Source organism: Haemaphysalis longicornis, unplaced genomic scaffold (genome assembly GCF_048455015.1).
Source record: "Haemaphysalis longicornis isolate Haplotype H1 unplaced genomic scaffold, Haemaphysalis longicornis Haplotype H1 scaffold_3, whole genome shotgun sequence".
NCBI lineage: Eukaryota > Metazoa > Arthropoda > Arachnida > Ixodida > Ixodidae > Haemaphysalis > Haemaphysalis longicornis.
The window spans coordinates 19,383,439-19,405,360 of NW_027526335.1; the positions used below are offsets into that span (position 1 = coordinate 19,383,439).

Here is a 21,922-nt window from a genome sequence, read left to right on the forward strand (position 1 = left end):
AAAACTAGACGAAATGCGGGGGACACGACAACGTAGGCCTGTCTTTGCTATTCAACAACAAATGGCTTGTATGTCACGCCCTCTCGTGATTGGCTGAGGAGACGTGGCGTGATATAAACAGTTGGCGGGAACGCGCACGTCGCACATTGGAAACTTCAGCCCGCGTAAAAGTGACGTGGTGTTACGTAACAGCTTGTAAATAGCGGCTGCCGTCACCGTGAAATAGGATAAAAAATCTCGTGAAATGCCCGTGAATTTGCAGCAGGCGCAGTTTCGCACAAAATCCCCCCCCCCCCCCCCCCCCCCCCCCGTGCCCAGACCAGCAAATGACATACTAACGCTACCGAAACACTCCACAGTTGACAGCGCCCCTTTCTTGCCACTGGAACACCGTATCGCAACGATTATTTAAAAAAATATATTTTTTCTCATGCAAAACAACCGATGATTCACTAATGCAATCGCTCCCCCATTTTCTTATATAAAACGATTCCAACAACTCTGTGGTAACCGTGTTTTTGTGCCTGTACAGAATATCAGTCTCGAGAAATTACGGATAACAATTGTATTCACATATGCGACAATGCTCGGTCAGACGAGCGTATTCTTTTTTAAGCATGTTACGCTGCTCCATTAGTCGAATATTTACGCAGAGACCCGTCTGACCAACACACACTTTTCTGCAAGATAAAGGAATCTTGAAAATAACAGCCACACAGCACGGTACAAACGGTGATACATGTTTTACTTCACACCCTCCATTTTTTTTTTCCTGGTTCATCTTCTGAACGTCGCTGGACTGCCAGACCAACGCTGTTTAATTTAACAGGGGCAGAAAACACAACGTCCACACCGAACCGTGCTGCCGCCTATTTCAGCCCGTTAGTCATCCTGTGTATGTCGGGGCGACACAGGGAAACGCTGGTGAAGTTGGATTTCCGAGGGAAAGGAGCAAAAAGTTTGAGAGGGGCCGCCAGCAGAGCTGGAGGCCCCTTCGTCGGAGGCCCGGCTGTTGCACCTCGCTTGGATTTCCGAACCTGCCGCTGAAAGGTCCCCATGACTGGCAGGCCCGGATCGTTTTGGCCGCAGACTCTCACATCTCTCCCGAAGTGGACCTCGTTAGCACGCGCTAGAACCCGCGGAAACCGGCTTCGCGAACTCGGAGTCTGTGCTCCCCACTTCAGGCACGAACGCACGTGAACTGGCGAGGAGAAGAGCACACGAGAGATCACGCCACGAATGCTGGGCAGAGTGTTCTCGAAGGTTGGGCTGGCCGACAAAGAGCGCTCCTCACGAGACGCACGCTGACGTGCGCTCGGTATTTTTTGTATTTTTTTCTGGTAAAACTGGACGGTACAACTAAAAGCTTAAACAGTGCTGCTGTTAAAAGTGTTCTTTTTTCAAACTCACGCCCACGAGCATAGCCGTGATGTGGCTCTAAAGCGACGCCTCCTCCCGCGTGACCCATTCCGCGCATGCAGGTGCGCTGTGCGGCGTGCTCAGCAAGCGGGTTCCCGTGATCGTGTCGAACCTGTGCTGCTGCCTGGTGTGCGGGGCAGCGCTCTGCATCGCCTACTTCCTGCCCACCGCCACGGGGCTCGCCCTGGCCGGAATATTCTACGGTGAGTTGTTTCAACTGCGAACAGAGAAATGTCTTTTGCGCTCGCCCGGCGGCACCACGGCACTTTTGCCTTCCGGAGCTGCTTCATTATGAACATCTGTATCTATTTCAGTGAGTGAACTATATTTCCAGTAAAAGCTTCGAATCCAAAGTCCGTTTCGGTAGCTAGCACCATGTGCCTCGTCCGATATTGATTGAATACGGAACATTTTTTTGGATATTAATTTCAGTTTCATATGCTTAGACGTCTGGCTCTGTGGCCTCCAATCACAAGTGCGCGGGAATATGTAAAAGTGGCTGTGAGCGCTGAAACCTTGCGAAAAGCACTACCTGAGAACTGGTGGTGAATTAAGCTTTCGAGCTAGGGAGTTCCATCAGGCACCAACACACTCTCTTCATACACATTGCCTCTTTTTTTTTTTTCGCGCTGAGGCTTTTCGGGGTCCGCATTAAAATTGTGGAATCGAGGTAATAGTTTAAACACTCTATATGCGATTATCTAAAGGTCCTGAATCAAGAGTTTAATTTATTATGTGACCTCTTTTTTACCTATGTAGAAGTCCCCCCCCCCCCCCCTTAACACACACACACACACACCCAGTTCAGGATTCCAGGCCTCGTACCAAAACTGGTGATAGTTCTAAGGAATGGGCAATGATAAATGCGCCTCCTGTGACGAATAGAAAGCTCCGTTCTGCGGAAGTGACCCAATTTTTACAAATTGAATGATCGGAATTTACCACAGGAGGTCTGTGGCCAGCGTTGTTGGTAAGTGGCGAACAAAAGTTGGCGCACGCGCTGTCTAAAGTGTGCTATCAAACAAATGCGTCCCCTTTTCAGCTGGTATTGAATAATGGGTTCCAATTGCGATTAATACGGCGACGGCCGTCACCGGAGGACTACCCGGATTTAACGCTGCTGGCTGCGTGCGCGGATGTATGCGAAGCGTCAGAATGCTTCTGACATCAAGTCCACTTGGCGCTGAAGTTTGTATCAGACTAAATATAGCAGCCGACAAATATCACGGTCCAGGCGAAGCTATATGGCAGACATGTTTAAGTGCGTCACCTGTCAACGATGGGACTGCTGCATTTGTGACGTATGGTGTAGTTGATATTCGCGCAAAAATATACCATAGCCTACAGAGTCGCACATGTTCACAGCGGAGTTTTGGCAAAGCTGGCATTTAACAAAACAAATAACTTCGATCTAGCAAAGTAATAGATTAGCCTAATTTTTATTCCGTGGTTCTGTACAGTTGAGTTCAAAGAATATACGGGCACTTCAAAAATCCACGAGACACGGGCGCTCGGTCATCATTCAATTTGAAGCGATGAAGTAATTTCAGTCAACCATAATTTTAACGACACATGCGTTTCAACTGACCATGAAATTAGCATCTCAGCTTTGTGGCCGTTCCTGTTCTCTCGGTATGCTGTGACAAAGACTGGTTTCGGTTCTCGCTCAGCTTCATCATACCCACCTTCCAGAAGTTGGCTTTTTTGCATTATGTTCACACTCGCAGTGAAGCACCCTTTGCAGGCGGCAATGCGATTGTCGTTGGAACGCACGGTGGATGACTTGACACCCTAGGGTTGAATGCTCTACAAACAATTCTCCTCCTTCTTCTTCCATTCCTCTTCTTCCTCCTCCTCCTCCTCCTCCTCCTCCTCCTCCTCCTCCTCCTAACACCAGATTTCGCACTAAAAGCAACAGTACCTGCAGTTCTGGCGGGGTGCGCTGCCGTGCACGAAAAGAGAATGCGTGGTGCCGGGAGAGAAGATCTCTCCACCAAACGAGCGCTAGTGACGTTGAGTGGCCCACGGATACCCATCTTCCGCCAGTTGCTGCTCTTGTTCCTGCAAAACGTTTATTCAGAAAAGGGGAGAGGTGAGGTTTTCTTAGAAAACGAGTTGTAATCGGTGGGACGTCAACTTTTATGCAAGATCACGACATGTGTTGTTTCTGAAAAGGTGAGGGTACTGCGTGATTCTGAAGCCTCCTGAGCAAAAGAATATGAAACCAGCCAGTAGGAGGATAGGGCTGGTCTCCGCTTCTACGCAACGCCCAGGCGCGTTGTCCAAGCGCAGAGCGGATCGCCTGTGGCCAACAGAGACGTGCCCTCTGTTCCTTCCGTCTCTTTCGGCAGTCTCTGCTCGCTGCGGCCGGATGCCTGCGCCCAACAGCTATCGCACTCTGCCACCGAATCCACCGGTGGAACGGCTCTCAATGTTTTTTTGGCGAACCGGCATCGTGGGATTAGAAGTCCTCAAAATCACTTTAAAAAAACTAAGGTGCATGATCGCACTGTCCCGTATGAAAATTTTTGCTGGATGTTGGTCAGCGCATAACTGCTGCGGGTACACAGTGGCTATGGCACTCTGCATTTACGCATCATGCCGCGTGTTTGATGGAGGTGAAAAATATAGATAGTTGTGTCGCCGACTTTTTTGTTCTAGTGAGGCGGAGGAGGCATGTTAAAAATAAATTGCAATTTCTTCTTCGCTGTGTGCCGATCGTCGAGAGGCTTTGAGCGTGTGCCGCTACTCAAATTACCGCGCATCGAGCAATTACCGCATGGATTAATTCCAACGACGACACAGAGACGCATTAAGGAATAGTAGCAACTCAGCCTATAGATGGTATCCACATAAAAGTTGAGCGGCCGATTTCTTCTCTTGGCAACACTGAAAGCCGCCATGACAGTGCCCACCGTGCCTGCGCATGCGTCAGCTTCTCGCAGAAGAAAAAAACAGGCCCCGGCGCATGCGTCGTTACTACCCGATTCTCGGCAGTGGCGTCAAAGTCAACAGATATGAAAAGTCGCGGTGACGTTGTGTGGAGATGCTCTACTTGCCCTAAAGAAACCCTCATGACCACTGGAGAATAAAGCCACGGTTGCGAAAGGAATAGGCACGGCGCACGAAATGCGTATAAGCCCCAACCACATGGAACGATTTTGCAAGCGACTTGGGGAGCGACGCGACTAGCGACGAACTACTTTTCGCCGCGGACCAAGTCGCTCATCGAATCGCTCGGTTCTGGGTCGCCAGAAACAGTCGCTCGCCTCCATGAAGTGGCCTCAGCGACTAGCCAATAGGAGAGCCCCTACGTAAGCACGCAACCTCCGGTTTTGGAAGAGAACGGGGGGAAGACTTTTCAAATCCACGCAGACGGCGTTTGCGGTGCAGCGGCAAAGAAAGTTTTGCGTGGCAAAGCTTGTCTACACGCTGAAGCAGAAGCAAGAAGGCTCCCGCACACACTGGGTGAGACCCGTGTCGGAAAAACGAGGTCAAGAAAGCGAATTCTTCACGGCGTTCATGTTGGAGCCGAGAGACGAGGCGCAGAAGGAAAAGCGTGCGCTATCGCTAACCCAAGCCAGTTTTAGAGATGCAATGAAGTGCAAAAAGCAAGGTAGAAAGGCGTAATACTTTTTAGTCATGCTTTTTATGACAAATGAACAAAAAAAAATGTTTGCAAACAACCAGCGTACCAAGCGCGTTACTATGCGCAGTGCGGCAACATTGAAATCGCCATCCTCAGTCGCTCGAGCCGTCGCTGTCATGTGGTTGCCTCGGCGAGCGACTTCGGTTCGGCGACTGCGGATCCTAGTCGCGTCGCTGGAAAAATCGCTCCGTGTGGTTAGCGCTATACGCTGCAGCGCAGTTGCCTGCGAACACAGATATCAACACATGTGCGCCCGCACCTTGCCCACGGCAGAGTCGTTCAGTGAAAATGCCCAAATAATGTTCCCGAAGAAATTGTTAATCTTCACGCGCACGACCATTGAGGTACGACAGCGTAGCAGTGCCCGCATTGTTAGCTGGGCAACTCGCGACATCTATCGGCAAGTCGGCAAAACACGGCAGCTGGCGATCAGCTGACCTGTGCCGAACGACTTCACTCGTGTCTTGCGGCAGATAGGCTGTAGGGCGCCGCGCGAAACAGTAATTAACGGCGAGGTAATGCTTTTGGGCTCGCTGGCACGGCCTCATGCGTGCGCCGCCATGCCGTAGCCCGCGCGTCGCAATTGCTAAGGCGGCACAGATGGTTGCCGGCATGCGTGCCACGCCACTGAATACAACCTATAGACCACGTTGCGTCAAGCGATAAGCATATCGCGTTAATCGCCTTTGCACGCCGTCGAGCCGGACGAGAGACTGCCGCTTCGGCTAGCAGCAACGTTTTCAGGGGCGAAGCCCCTTAGGTGCTGTGGCTGTCGGCGTCTCATGTCGTCGTCGTAAGCGTCGTCTCATGTAGTCACTGTACTAAAACACTGGGAAACTCGTTTACACCTCGCGCCAGAACGTAACGCGTACTAAAAGGCACCGGGGCACTCGTCTCGCGCTAGAGAGTTTCGTGCTTCAAAGAAAGGAGACTTTTACAGCAAAGCTGTATACCACTACCCCCCAACGGTTTCATCTCCGTTTGCGAAAACGCCAAGGCGCCAAGAATACACTTATACACTACATGCTTCGCCCCTCCCCAGGTTTCACGTTAGTGCAGATGGCCCTGAATTTTTTTTAATTGAAAAGGTACTTTCTCAATCACTGCCATCGCATCGCTTCACTCATTTACGGCTTAATTAGACGGAATAATCTGCATGAATTATAACACGGCAACACAGTAGAGCAAACAAGAGAGCACATGGTCACAAAAGTATTGCAAATCCCTTTAATTCCGCGGCCCTGATTTCTCGCGGATTAGACATCTGCTGCATGTTCACGGCCTCTGAATTTCGTGGTCGATACCTAAGTTCGGGCCTCAAACGTAAGCCACCAAAAGTATCGTAGCCGTGCTGCGGCCACCGTTCCAATCAGGATTGTTGAGATCGCATTCTAAAATAGCGATATGGCATCTTCTTCTCCGCTCTCAGTCGCTTCTTCCGCATCTCAATTATCGGATTATCCCTGATCAGTTTACCAAATAGGCGGCGCGTACCTAGCCGGAGTGTTTGGCGCAGGGAGGGAGAACGAAAGGGTCAAGGGCGCATGCATGATATGTGTATGCTTTACAGGGGCGTTTTCTTTTCTGTTTGGTGGGAAAGGGGGAAGAGGCGTAAGGAAGGAGGGCTGCATTTTTCCACCTCTCTCGCCTGCCTGCCTGACAGAATGGTAACCAATCGCGTGGCAGGAGAGCTACTAGATAAACGTTCAATTTTTGTTACCTAGTGACAAATGTGAGAGGGTAGCACGGAAAAAATGAGAGAACACCTGGAAGCCAAGCGCTAAACTTGTGAAAAGGTTCGCCTGGGTTCTTGGCTATTTTGGAATACATTTTAGGTGTAAATCTTTTCTAATGCACCAAAAATTAACACTGGGGATTTGCCACTGTGCAAGTGTTTCCCGGCGAAAGCTTCAGCGAAAGGCTTTCTTACCACCAGAGCATTCCTAAATCAGTCTTTAGGCAAGTCACTGCGGCAGAACCAAGCAAGTCAAGACCGTCGAGGTATCTCCAAACGCTTTTCCTCTCGATTGGATACAGCGACTCACATGATTAGCGATAACACTAGTGCTGGCTCTGCTGTGTACAATAAAATGTGTTTTCCACACGTACGTCTTGTATTCAACGATGTGTGAGGGAAATGGAGATGCAACAAAGAATATAAGCGTAGCTACTGATTGCATCGAAATTCGCTATGTAATATTGACATTTGTTTAGTGCTCCTAAACTTACCGAATATCTTCAAAACGCGAAATTTGTGAACATCGTGTTCGTGAGAAAACACAAATAGGAGGAGGAAAAGCTCGCGCTGTTGTCGCAGAAGGTTTATACATCGCACTACAATTTTAATGATTTGCGACTGGCTTAGGCAGGAAAAACATATCTCGCATTTAGTGACACCCTGGTCCTCAACACATTTACTGTTTTTCTGTTTTTAGGTCTGGGCCTGGGTTCCATCGAATGGCGAAGCCATATTCTGATCAAGAAGTGCTTCATGAAGCAGCGCATCCTCGCCCTCGGCGTGTCCGCAACGGGCGTCACATTATCCGGCGTCGTGTTCCCGTGGCTGCTTCGGCACCTGCTGAGCGAGTACACCACATCCGGGGCCTGTCTTCTACTCGGCGCCATCACGCTGAATGGCTGCATCGGAACGCTGCTGCAGAAGATGGCCGCGCCTCGAACCGCCACAGCGTGTCGGCGCGGCAACCTGGCCGCGGTCGCCGCCGCCACCGAGAACGGCAGCGTGGAAATGCGAGTCGTGCGCAAGCGTCACAGCGTTACGTTTGACGGGAATCCGAGACTAATGCTGCCTCGTAAGCTAAGTAGCAAGCACGACCGCGGCTCCGCGCCGGAAGGGTTGAATCGCACCGCCGGCGGCGGTTCTAACGGAGCCGCTGCAGCGGGCTACTCTTACCAGAAGCTGAGGTCCGTTAGCAGCAGCAACATCCCTGCCGAGAAGAGCGACCGCACGCCGGACGATACGAGCGGGGACGGTGGATTCGGTCTGCAAGAGCTCGCAGATGGCGGAGTGCTGTCGCAGGACTCCATCTACGAAGACTGCCAGTCCGACTTCGACCCCTGCGAGCTGGAGGGCCTGCCCACGTTCAAGCGGCGGAGACTCCTCACGGAGGGCTCCGAGACGTACCTCTCCTGCTACTCCGTCCTGGATCCCTCGCTGTACGACGTGGTCGAGACCAAAGACACGGGCGAGGTGACCATTCACAGGAGGTCCGTCTCGTCGGAGAGCATCGTGATAGTTCCTGTACCGGCAAGGCCTCAGGGGCCCTGGAAGGAGCGCTTATGGGCGCTGTTCAGTCCAGGCCGGACGTTGCTGAGGAACGGCATGTTCTACATCTGCAGCGTGAGCTTCGTCCTCCTGTACGGAATCAACGTTGTCTACAACAGCACGATCCTCGACTTCGCCGTGGACAAAGGCGTGGGCGTCGGGGCCGCCATGGCACTGCTCAGCGTCTTCTCCCTGGCGGACCTCGTCGCCCGGCTGGGCACCTCGGTGCTCATGAACGTCGAGATGGGCTCCAAGAAGCTGCTCATGATCTGGCTCCAGGCCTCCAGCGGCGTGCTCCTGCTGGCCACGCCGTATCTGGTGGGCTACACGGCCGCCCTGATCGCGGCCGTCTTGCTGGGAGCGAACATGGGATCTCTGTCAGTGCTGTACATCATCCTCTTCGAGGACTACATCGTCCTGCATCTCGTCGCTTGGGCCTTTGGCGTGCACGGAGTTGCAATCGGTCTCATCGCGCTGCTGACGGTCCCTCTTCTCGGTGAGTACAGCGTGTGTTCGCAAGCACACTCGAGCTTAGTTCATTATTACACCCCATTAGCGCGAGCCCACCAGAAAACAATTGCCGTCGGGTGACGTTCCCTTCCATCGAGGAATGCGCGAACGCGCCAGCATAAATGTGTAAAATAATCACTCAGCGCTCGTAAAAGAAACACACTTACTGGACGAAATAACGGAACCTGATGCTGTGTCGTCGTGGGTTTTAACTTCGCCTGTTAGTTGTGCGCTGCTTTCCACCGTCACCGTCAGCTAGAATAACCCTTAACCACACATCCGTGTTTCCTCGCTCTCTCTCTGTCTGATTTCCTTGCAGGTTACTGTCGGGACGCGTTGCTGTCGTACGATACTCTGTTTCAAGTTATGGGACTCCTCTGTCTGCTGAACGTCTTCTTCTGGGCATTCGCCGAGCCGTTCTTCAAGAAGCAGAGAGTAAGCGCACGGAAAAGTCAAGAAACCAGCCGCCAAATGTGACATCGTCATCGAGCAGCTTCAGAACCGGCTTGCCTTACTCCTCATCAGGCAGCGGCCGGGGTGCGTGGTTGTATGGTAAGCAGCTTCTTACGCCTTAATGCACACAAACCAGTGAGTGGGCTCTCACTAAGTGTAATCGGCGCTTTAACGAAACGCGACAATAATTTATTGCTTTCCACATTTTTGGGTTATTAGACTACGATATATCATCAATTTTGTACTTTCTTTCAAATGGAACTTCTAATAACTGGAAAGGTTTTCAAGACCTTTAAAACTCTGTGTATCAAGATCCTGTGCTTAGCTGCAAATCTCGATAATCGCGATGACACACTACCGCGTCAGCCCTCGGCGTTTTTGAAGACGTTGTAAGACTTACTCACGCCGTAACTGTAACAAAGTGGAATAACATAGCCCACCATGACTGTGCAACCGAGCATAAAATATTCGTGTAGATTTGTTTCGTCTTACAATTTCCACGCTGCCTAGATCCAGTGTTAGCAGTATGCAAATGAATAAATAAATTTCACCCGTAAACAAGGCCCTCGTTCAGACTAAAACTCCACTGAGGTGCCCCCGTCACACTGCCTTGTATTTATTTTTTATATTTTTTGCGAATAAATACAAAACCTACGTTGGTATCCATTGCTCTTTTAATACTTATTCGGGCGCCTTTAGCGTACGGTTCAAGCATGATGACCACCGCTGGGCGCAGAGCCTGAGCTTACGGCTTCTGACAGCAAATCGAACGTCCAGTCGCTGATCTCGTACATGCACGGGGAAAGGGAAGCGCTTTCGACAACTTCACTGAGAGGTTCAGAATTCGGGCTTTGAGTGTTGCAAGCCGAGTACTGCTGCAGTTCTGTTTCGATGAAAGGAACGATCTGATCACAGTTTTCCGGGGGAAACACTGGGTCCACGAACGCACCCGCCAACTGTTCAGATGCCGCCGTAGCACTTGGAGGGAAGTTATCATAGAAACACCCTTCGCTGAAGTTCGCGCACTGCCTTCTTCCGCGGTGAAATGAATCCGAGTGCGAAGCTCTGTCCTCCGCCGCCGAGCTGACTTCGGCGTATCGTTGAACAGGTGGCGTGGCTGTGACCGCACAGGTCGCGGGAGTATGCCTCCTACCACGAGTGCTTTCTGGGAATGGAACAGTCGCAGTGCCAGCGCTGAACGTGCGAAATGGCGCGTACGGGTCAGCTGAGTGCCGGCTGCCTCCAGCGAACGAGGCGTGTTGCGCGGTGGTCGAATACGGAGCCGCCAGCGTCAAAGGGCAGGCCGTTGGTGACTCAAACTCAGGGGCTGTTGCTGTTACTCTCGGCCTCTTGTCCCTGGCCTTGGTCCTGTAGCGGGAGACGTCGTTACACTTGTGCAGTTGCCTCTGAACGTATCTCTTCAAGTTTATCTTACTTTTCGACTTTGGAGGCCTGTCCAGAACAGCCCTAACAGTTGCGGATGCACGATCAACGAACGCGAGCAGGTCTTCGACCGAAGCTACCGAGTCTTGATAAGCAGGGGATCCTTCCATTCAATCCCGTAGGTGTGGTCGGGGTCACAACGGGAAAACCAGGTAGACAGAGGAGTCTTCAGCCGTCCACAGTTCGCATGTCCACGCCTGGGTGCTTCTGCTTGGGAGGAAGTCCGTGGAACACGAGTCTCGGAGAAAACTGGCACGAAGGACTTTGCGGCCGTACTGTGGCGCGCCTATGAATGCGTCGCGAATGAACTGCTGAGTCCGCTCGTACATTAGCGGTTTCACCGACACGTCATAGCGATAGCTATGTTTGCGCTGCTCAGAGAGTACAACAAACCGTTCCGGGAGCCATGATTGGCCTGTGAGCACTGAGCCTCCTCTCCGAAGTCAGCGGCGCGGGACCTCAAAGGGACGCCGTGAGTCACAACTCAGGTGGTGCTTTGCTGCGTGGCCTTTATTTGGCCCCCTCTTGGCCTTTGCGGCTCTCGTAGGCGAGATCGGACAGAGGCGCACCTTTCCGATAAAGGCCGCGATGGAAGTACCGGTCAAATCACTGTCGGCGGCGACTTCAAAGAATGCCACACAGTTTAAATAAGGTCGTCCTTTGAACCCCGCCGCCACGGCAGCAAGCTTGATAGCCATTTCCGAGTGCATGGCAGTTGGCTCGCGAAAATTGCTTTTTTTTTCTGCGGCATACCACTGCAGGCAGCAGAACCCGTAAAGCGTTACCGAGTTACACCAGCGACTAATGTAAGCCATGGCACTGCCAGTGTCATTATTCCAAATATCCTGAAAATTTGCCGTTCTTTATATTGAAAAAAAAAAATCCAGTATAGTTTCTTTGCTACAAACTGCGGCCAAAAGCTGCAGTGTTCGTCGGGACAGGCGAGTGGACAACACGGCCGCGTCGGTGCACGTATTTGGAGTCCAGCAGAATGGTCAAGGTCGGCAACTCAATTGAAATAACGCACCCACACACGGTTATCGCTAGTGGCTTCCCAGAACGCATAGAGGGCGGACTCGCAAAACTGGGGAGGGGACTCTCCTACTCATTTCGCACGCCTGTTTTAGGGGCGAAGCCCCAGGGGCTCGGCCTGTTGGCGTCTCAGTTCGTCGTCGTAACCGCGGCGTCTCATGCAGTCACGGTACTCAAAACACCGGGACCCTAGTTTACGCCTCGCGCTGGAACATAACGCGTTCTAAAAAAACACCAGGACACTCGTTTACTCCTTGCGCTAAAACGCTTTGTAACGAGTACTAAAAAAAATTCCCCCGCATTTCCCCGAGGGGGAGAATGTGAAAGTGCGAATGCACGGTTGTCGGCCCGCTTGCGGCGCTTGCGCTCGGCCCCCGCAGCCCACCGCCTCGCCGCCTTCTCTTCCATCTCTTCCATCGGGTTTGTAGTATCACGTGTACACCACGCAGTTATCAAGCCGCTATAACGCCGCTGAGTCCCCAACGCACGCCGCTGACGACGTAGTTTGAATGCGTTAAAGATATAAGGCGCGTTACTGACAATATCAGCGTCACGTCCGTAGCTTATTCGGTAGAGCGTCGGGCTGCGGCCCGCAAAGTCCTCGGATCGAAACCTGGCGCCGGATGCTGTTTCTTCTTTAAAAAATTCCCCCGCATTTCCCCGAGGGGGAGAATGTGAAAGTGCGAATGCACGGTTGTCGGCCCGCTTGCGGCGCTTGCGCTCGGCCCCCGCAGCCCACCGCCTCGCCGCCTTCTCTTCCATCTCTTCCATCGGGTTTGTAGTATCACGTGTACACCACGCAGTTATCAAGCCGCTATAACGCCGCTGAGTCGCCAACGCACGCCGCTGACGACGTAGTTTGAGTGCGTTAAAGATATAAGGCGCGTTCTGACACCGATATCAGCGTCGCGTCCGTAGCTTATTCGGTAGAGCGTCGGGCTGCGGCCCGCAAAGTCCTCGGATCGAAACCTGGCGCCGGATGCTGTTTCTTCTTTAAAGAGCACTGCGGACGCCGCCGCCGCCGACGCCGGCGGTGGATGGTTTGGGGTCGCTTATAAAGAGCATTCGCTCTTTATATAGAGGAGCACTGCGGACGCCGACGCCGCCGACGCCGGCGGTGGATGGTTTGGGGTCGATTACTTTAAAACACCGGGACACTCGTTTACGTCTCGCGCTGGAACGCTTCGTAACGCGTACTAAGAAAACACCGGGACACTCGCTTACGCGTCGCGCTAGAACGCTTCGTGCTTAAACACACGAGTCTTTTACAGCAAGGCTGTATACCTCTACCCCCCAGCGATTTCATCTCCTTTGGAAAAAACGCCAAGGCGCCAACAATACGTTTATACACTACATGCTTCGCCCCTCCCAAGGCTTCACATTAGCGGAGATGACCCGAGAATAAGCGACCCCAAACCATCCACCGCCGGCGTCGGCGGCGGCGGCGTCGGTGTCCGCAGTGCTGCTCCTCTATAAAGAAACAGCATCCGGCGCCAGGTTTCGATCCGCGGACTTTGCGGCCGCAGCGCGACGCTCTACCGACCAAGCCACGGACGCGACGTGATATCAGCGTTAGTGACGCGCCTTATATCTTTAACGCATTCAAACTACGTCGTCAGCGGCGTGCGTTGGCGACTCAGCGGCGTTATAGCGGCTTGATAACTGCGTGGTGTACACGTGATACTACAAACCCGATGGAAGAGATGGAAGAGAAGGCGGCGAGGCGGTGGGCTGCGGGGGCCGAGCGCAAGCGCCGCAAGCGGGCCGACAACCGTGCATTCGCACTTTCACATGCTCCCCCTCGGGGAAATGCGGGGGAATTTTTTTGCGGTGTCGTGTCAGGAGCCACGTAGATCACGCGTGCCTGCTGAATAGCGTTAAATATTACTCTCGCAGTAAGCTTTCAGGCATGTGGAGTCCCATATTTCTTTTTAGTTACTCCTTTTCACATGGCGCTCTTTTTTGTTAATTGGCCCGTAGACGCCGGCTTCATAACGTGAAGAACCCAGGTTCGATTCCGGCCACTGAAGCGTTTTTTTTTTCTTTCACTTCACCCACGATCATTCATCATCATCGTCAGAGGAAGTTGGCTTTCCTGCAGTGCGTTTTCGCGTTACAGACGCTATCAGTGAGAGCACTAAAGCTTCGCTTTAAAAAGGGTGGAAGGGGCGCAGCAAAAGCTGCAGGTGAGCTGGCACTGAAAAACACTCTGCACTAGCGTGTTTGAGAGTATACTCATGTAATTCGGCAGCAGATATGAATGAAAAGCCCTGCGGACGGTTATTTTTCGTGTTTTTTAATGGCTTTAGCCGAACGCAAGCGGCCTGTAAAAATATTGAGGCATCTGCCGCGATCGCCGGAGCAGTCCACGCATCAACGTTATCAACAACGTCGTCGAAGTGATTCCGGTCTACAGCCAGCGTGCGAACACTAAAGCTTTCATAAATAAAACTCGGCAACATAGCCCCCGGTGAAGCTTACAAACACAATTTGCCGCGGAAAACTCTAAAGCGCACTAAGCGGCGTTGGATGCCCCGAATTTTCCTTTTAAGTAGGCATACTTCTGACACTTCTTAGCACGTTCTCCATATATTTTAACAGCACTTCGTATTTTCTTTCACCTTGGCGTTAATTCACTTCCGAACGTTTTGTGCAAAGTCTCTAGACGATGTTTGTGCGTGCGTGCGTGCGTGCGTGTGTACTGGGTGAGAGTTTTAAAAAAAATATTTTTTTCTACTCGCCCCGACCCCGCAAATTCCGCTGACAAGAAACAAGAAACTGGAACGGTGCGCTAAGCGGAAACGCCAGGGCATTAATAGATAACCGCGCCTGAGTCAAAAGGAAGTCAATGTCGGATACCTCTATGGTGTATTCACCGCGGATGAGATTGCGCTATCACAGCCCTCGTCAAGATAACATTTTACGGCCAAACCATTGCAACGTGTGTACGTAGCTTTCCGTCCCGGCAGCTTAACCTACTTTTCCCTCATCGCTAGTTAACGACGAACAAGAATGTACGTACAACAATCCGCATTTTTTAGCTGGAAGTACTGTGTCGTCCTGGGTTCATTCTGTTTGTTTTCGAACGTTCTCCTTGACAATTTTGTTGTCTATAGCCACCCGCACGACACGCTTGTGTCAAAACTCGTTGCGTCTTGCTTTTGCTTGGCAGGCCTGTCAAAATTGGCTTGGGTGATATACGTCCGGAAGTGAGGCCACGTGCGCTCCGTACGCGCTCGGTATTTGATTTTCTGCTACGCTACTTCCGTCCCGGTGCCTCCTCCTCCTCCCCGCTGTCAGGAGGGCACGAGTCGGTATGGCGTAGCCGTTTCGGAATAGCATTATTCACCACCATCACGCGATTAATTAAAACAAAATTATAAAAATTCCTCAACGCCGGACAACACAAACAATTCGTAAAACGCACCAAGTGTTAAACGTTTTGCATTTGCACAAGAGGGCATAACTAGTAAAGTTAAACATGCACCGTATTCTAACGTAAATGTATGTTATTTTAAAGCAAAGCTTTCTGCCTCCACCAGCCAACGGTTCCTTCGTGGCTTGCGCGACAAAAAACTCCCAACGTGGCTGGGGACGGGTAGGACGATTTTCACTCACGGAGCACAGTATAGATGGTGCGGCGCAGATTTCGCGTTTCGGATTTCGGACTACAGCGTTTCGACGGCCGGACTCCAGAGGCGGCGTCCGCCGCTCTAGCCCGGCCGTGGCCGACGCTGCTGCGTTCGGTTCCCGCCCCCGCGAGTTCCAGGTAACGGCTAGCAGAATCTCTGGTTTCGCTCTTTGTAGAGCCAAGTCTGTGAATTCAAGTGACGTCGCATGGACAATTGTGGGTGCCGTTTAAAGCTTTGCTTTCCAACCACCTTCACAGCGTGGATTGGAGCCAAATTATTTTAGAGGGAAAATTAAAAATATATTTGAAGCTTATATCAAAATATTTACCTCGTTCGCCGCATTCACCTCACGTTATTAATAGCAAAATAAAATAATCCAGAAAAGGCGAACAGAAACACAAAAATACCATATAAAAGTGCCAATCTGGCTATGCAGTCGTCCTCATGCCACTGTGCCGGAACAGGGTACGCTGGCAAACTCGCGATGTGTAATGCGGTTTAGCTGATGTATTTGCGTATGAAGGCAACCGTAAAAGCGCAGAGTCCGCATGTGCTACAACAAATGCTCGAACCAATCATTGAGGTGGTCAGATGGCTTCCTGGAGCGCAGCCTGAGGTCCGGTTGATAACATTCGCATGGAAACGAACATAATTTAATCTATTCAAGCCGTGTTTTTGTAACTGTTAAGACATGATCAAACACGACAGTAGGTAAAATCGTTTTTTTTTTCGCCCTAAAAGGTACCGTTCTGCGATACCGCGGCCGCTGGTAACGTGGCTAGAATGCCCATTCTAGCCCCCTTATGGACATTCTAGCCCATAAGGTGGACGACGAATGGGCAGTCTAGCCACCTCACCGCTGTCGGCGGCCGACCCCGCTGAAAATATGCCGCTGCAGCTGCCAGGAGGCGCTGCCTGTGCGGCTCAAGAGAGCACTAGCCCTATAGTTGAATTCTAGCGTTCGTTCCCGTCGGTCCTTTCTCGTCCTCCATGTTGCTTTTTGCGCTGGCACCATGTCGAAGTTCAGCAAACACCAACTAGCCCAACTTTCTTAAACGTCCTTTAAAGGCCAACTGCGCTCAAATTTCACCTCGGCCAAATTTACTTTGAACGTGCAGTAGGTACCACCAAACCAATTGGGACATGACTGCAGTAGCCCCGTGAAATGCGTTGTTGATTAGTTATAAGCGTTTAAAATAGCTCCGTCGCAGGCGACGCTGCACCTGGCGGCGGATCGCGCAAACAGCTATTAATTAAGCGGAAGTGACATTGTGGCCGGTCCTGCGCTTTTTCAGGAGAACCGGTCGGACTCCATTGCTGGCGCTTGTCCAAGGGTTGCGGCGAAGGCGAAGTGTTGCGCGCAGGTTTTCTCCGACCGGCACTCCTAGCATAAATGACCGCGCTCTTCTCAATTCCGGTTTCAATATCTCCGATTTTGATGGTCGCTTGCGGTGCCAATACGCGCATTTAAGCTGTCGCATTTTGTATCTTGCTGTCTTTTTAGGCATACTACTATACTGAAATAACGTTTTGAAGCGCTTGAAATTTTGAGTGCAGTTGGCCTCTATTAAGCCATGCACGTGTGGGTTAGAAACCAGGGGCTGGTGTTGCGCAAAGCGCGGTCCCAAATTGAGTGGGCCGCAGAAAACGTGCACTTTCTTGCTTTTTCCTCACCGGCGTTCTTTTCTTTTCTCTTTTCTGCAGGGCGACTGTACTGGCGGCGCTGGAGCACTTCGACGTTGCACGGAAGGAAGCCCGGACGAGGTCCGACGCAACGGCGACTGATGAACATGGGCCGTCCGTGTAGTACATACACGCCGGCGGTTCGAGTGTCAAACACACAATGAGCCACCACCGAAAGCAAGAAAAGGATCATGCGCACTACCAGGACTCGGGGGCACGGTCACAGCCAGCCGCTAGAAGAGTGTCACAGTGTTGTTCTTGCAGCTTCCGGGCGTCCCAGAAGTAACCCGCATTCACCAGCATATAGCTTTCCTGCGCACACTCACGCACACCTGTATATAGCATAACTGGCAGTGCAAATCGTCGGAAGCAGGCCAAAACAGACGGTGGTCTGCCCTACGTGTATCCTTCGCAGCCGCCTCAAAGCCCACGTCAGCTGCGCATAGAACGCAACACCAAATGATCAAACGCACTGTGGCTGCTGTGGCCGCAAGCTATCGTGCTCTTGCGATAGTGAGGTCACCTCATCACTTCTTTCGGCACATTCTGAGACGGCCGGTATTTTCTTCTTGTCACGGTGTAACTAAAGGGCCGTAAAGTGCAATATCATTTAACTTTATTTTCCCGCTTCATTTTATCGCGTTTGAAAGCGGAGCTCATTTTTCACTGCGACGCGACATCTTTGGCTTTGCGATTCTAATTGTGCCCTGGATAAGCTGCAATGACGCAGTTTCTTATGTTGCGCCCCGTGGACATTTGGGTACCGACGCGAACAACACTGCGCTCAAAACGAACGCAAACAGTTATTCGTTGGACGCGAATGCTGCAAAAATCATTCTACAGAAGTTTTTCGTCTTTTGCGAACGGATGGGGGTGCAAGAACATTTCAGATTTCAACACTGTACTCGAGCAATGACTTTAATCGACGACGTCTTTCTCTGATATAAACCTTTGTTTCACAGCGCGACATTTCAAAGATGCAATGGCGTTTGTATCAGTACAGACTGCAGTTAAAATGACAAAAACGCCCATACAGAACTGAGGCGCAACAAAGCAAAAGTAACTTAACCGTAAAAATGGCGCTCTGCGCCATTCCATAGCAGACGACACTTTCAACTATAAGCGCGTTCCGGCTGAGGACGCCTCGTTTTCTCCTTTAACACGGAAGTGTTTTATTCCCGGATACACAAAGATTTCACTGACGTCATATCCGTCACGGAAATGACACCAGTTCAACGAAGCAAGCGGCTTGTAAAGGGTGCACCCCTGCACACAGGGTCTTCTTGCGGGGAAGCAATCTTTAGTACTAAAGAGTACGTTATACTTAGGGTTGTTTGTTTTCGGGTTTTATATTTTAACACGAACGTGTTTTATGCCGGGCTACACCAAGAATTCACTGGCGTCATATCCGTCACGGAAATGACGCCAGTACACCTTTGCCGAAGCGACCCGCCAGCAGGACGTCGCTCGCCAAGCACACCCACAAGACAGCCGCCGACCAGCATATCATGCTCAGCTGCAGATTTCGCTGAACATTCCCCTTTCGTGCTTTACTGATTCCTACGACACAGAAATCAACCACAGTTTTTTATTAGGTTCAACGCGTCGACGCATCACAGGCAGTGAGGCTCGCCGATGATGCCCCGGATTAATTTTGACTCCCTGGGGATCTGTACGTGGTTAGCGGGTAGCATATTGCACCTGTTCTGAGTTGTGTCGGTTTCAAAAATGTACATTTCTCGTCCGCTTCAAGACGTGACTTAGTTTCACTTGCGAAACCTTTAAAACGCACCACAGCACAGAAACCCACGCACCGCTTTGCTTCTGCGTTACGTCACTTGCGTGTAGTCCGCTGTGGGCGAATCGGAGCTCGCTCGAAGTGAACACGTATAAAAACGCACATGAAATGGACAGAACTCAGAATTCCGCCTAAGTTCGGCGTGATCGTTTAACAACTATGGCGTCCTTCACAAGGTGATCGAGTCAGGCAGTGTGCGCAGGGGCAAAAAAGCGCATGTACCGCGCTCTTACTCGATCACTACTCCAGAGACGGAAAAGCACGATCGTGAACCCAAGAAGGCACATCACAAACAAAGAAAGATTCGTTTCTGGGTAAGAAAGGAAGCCACAGAGCCAACAGTAAGTACGCACTACTCGATGTGGGAGAAGCAAAACACAGGCGTAGAAACTATTCTACTTTTCTGTCATCAGAAAGTAGTTGGCAAAACTACGTGAATAAATCTATACGTGCTATTTAAAAACACAACTGGATGAATTCAAGCAAAGTAGAAAGAAAAAAAATGTCCGCTCACACACACAAAGCGAGCAACACATGAAACACCAGCGATGTTAATTTCCAATGTGTCGACGTAGTACCTGGTCATCAATTCATTTACATTTAATTGATACGGGAATGCCCTCGTGCTCAATAAGTGTCCCTGTACCGCCAGACGCAGTTCCCGCAGGACATACAACGTACGGCAGCAGAAAACGGGATCCAGAAGATGGTTTTGCCCAAGACCCCTTAACAGCTACAGCCATTTCTTTTTCATTCCCTCTTGAACATTGAACAGTGGATCCGTCCTCAGACACTCAGTTGTTCTTTTCGTTCGTGCCGCGCAGAAAACAACGATGTAACGCGAGAGCTGGAAATGCAATTTCCGTTGCCCGGGCGAAACACTGGATAAGAATGAAGGACAAAGAAAGGAAAAATCTATTTGAGAAACTTGAGGCGGAAGGATCCCGGGGGGAAACGTTGATGGAACCGAAGCTATGATAGAAAGCCCACTTTCCGCGCAAATGCGTTTACCGCGTACAGCGCCAATGTTTGCCGAAGCAACGTACACGTATTCAGTGCTGCATCCGCCAAGGCTCGAACGGGTGGTGAGGTGGCCCGATCACTTGATCGAAAAACCAGCGGTGGCGCTAGGCTTTAAACACATCCACAAGCGCCGAATTGAACCGATATAGCGCAAGGCACCAGAAACCGAATTGTTTGACGAGGAAAAAAAGCAGTACGTATGATGTTATCGAAACCTTGTTTAACCGTTTTTTTTCCTGCTGAAAGAGGACATTTTCCCTTTCCTGGGAAAGGCTAGTACGTGCCGCAGCTTGGATACAAAGTTAGTATGGGGCACACCTCTGTTATAAAATGAATGAATGAATTAAGGTGAATGGATTAAGGCAATAAAATGGGTGAATGCAATTCTATTTGTGTTGTTACGATCGATGCTTTTGTCTTTATATACCGAGTGCTGTGAAGGGCACCTTTCGATTACGAAACAAGCTGCGCTTGTTTGGACTCAAACAGTCGCATATTTTCGAGAATGCCTGAAGATACATTTTTCTGGTAAAAAAAAAAAGAAGGAACTTATTGCTGTACGCACAAAACTTCCTGCATTCAATTTGAAATGGAGTTTCATGTTAATTTCGTGGTCCTGCCTTGTGGCGCCGTAAGATCACTGAAAGTAGTATAATGGAGACACGAAATAGTTGGTGCAGATGCATAATTGAATCCAAAGCACAAACTTAGGCAGGGACAAAGAAAGAGTGCTGCAAGATTTCGCATACTTCTAACATTCACTTACGCTAAATACTGTGCACTGAAACTGATGTCAACAATTCTCCTACTGTACGAATTCTCTGTAGGAATTCTCAAAAAGCCTTCACTATACCATGTGTGGAAGCCTAATGGGCTTGTTTTATATCTGGCAACGCTTTTCAAACGCGCTCAGACCATAAACGAAACTCGTTTTGAAACAGTTAGCCCTCAAACGAAAAATCTGAACACGAACGCAGTACCAACGGAACAGCAATCACATCTTGCGGCTAACCCTATCAACCGAGCCGAAACCGCAAGTGAACTATTGCAATATACTTGGATTCCTCTTAAGCTATAACGCCAAAGCAATATTTCGCAATTACAAAAAGACTGCTAAAAGCTTAAGCACTCTAATGAAACGCATAATCCGAAGGAAACGTGGACTGAAAAAAAAAAAAAAGCATGCCGTGAAACTTGTGACCGCACTGGAACAGCACGCTCCTGTGTGTCTCATCGTACCTAACACTAAACACGAACACCAACCCGCAAAATCGAATCCTTGAGCGTACCACACAAATATATCGGGTCTACCGATGTACATACACCTCAAACCAACGCCTCCGACACACGGGACTTTCTTACGCCCTCTCAGATGTTTCACGACAGCACCAAACCAATAGCACACCTCTTTCACACGGACCAACGGTGGGACATCCTCAAACGAGAAAGAGTGAGACCCATAAGAGGTGATGTCGGAAATCAGAGCCCTTCCGTCCCCGCTAACTTAACACTTCCGATTAAGTGTGGCCACTTAGCGCTGCATATAGCTGTGAGGGGAACCGCTTAAACTTCGAAAAAGAATGTAGACGGAAGAAGACGGCAACACGAGGCGAGAGCGCACTAAGAACTAATTTATTAGCGAAACACGTTACATATTTTCTATCCCTTGTTTTCAACGACGTGACCAAACACGTCACGTATTTTTGTGCGAAAGAATAAAAATGCGCTGACGATTATTACACTCCCTGATGCGAAATTTGGGCTCAGCGCGAGCTGCAGCTCCCGTGTCACGGCGCATATCTGCTGCGTCTCGGGAAGTGATGGCGTGATCAGCGAACGCACTACGGCGCGCAGTGCTACTCTGCTATTATCTCGCAGCGCATTGCCGCCGCCAGCCAGCGTGTTGTTGCAAATCATGTTTGAACCTCCCGCGCAAATGTCACGTTGTTCGGATTGACCACGCAAGGGAAGCAGAGGTCATGTTATTGCAAATCGTG

General features: G+C 50.6%; 1 protein-coding gene across 3 annotated transcripts in view; it reads left to right on the top strand.

The window, feature by feature from the left end:
• LOC144174077 (uncharacterized) overlaps nucleotides 1-20,314 on the top strand; it is a 41,305-nt gene extending 20,991 nt beyond the window's left edge. For 2 of the 3 annotated variants that reach the window (XM_077702507.1, XM_077702509.1), the window contains 4 exons: nucleotides 1,482-1,622; nucleotides 7,504-8,847; nucleotides 9,181-9,413; nucleotides 17,126-20,314. In XM_077702507.1, the coding sequence (XP_077558633.1) occupies nucleotides 1,482-1,622; nucleotides 7,504-8,847; nucleotides 9,181-9,338 (1,643 nt within the window). In that variant the 3' untranslated portion in view covers nucleotides 9,339-9,413; nucleotides 17,126-20,314. The remainder of the gene's footprint in view (nucleotides 1-1,481; nucleotides 1,623-7,503; nucleotides 8,848-9,180; nucleotides 9,414-17,125) is intronic. The other variant, XM_077702508.1, reaches the window with a different exon arrangement.
• The last annotated feature ends 1,608 nt before the right edge of the window (nucleotides 20,315-21,922 follow it).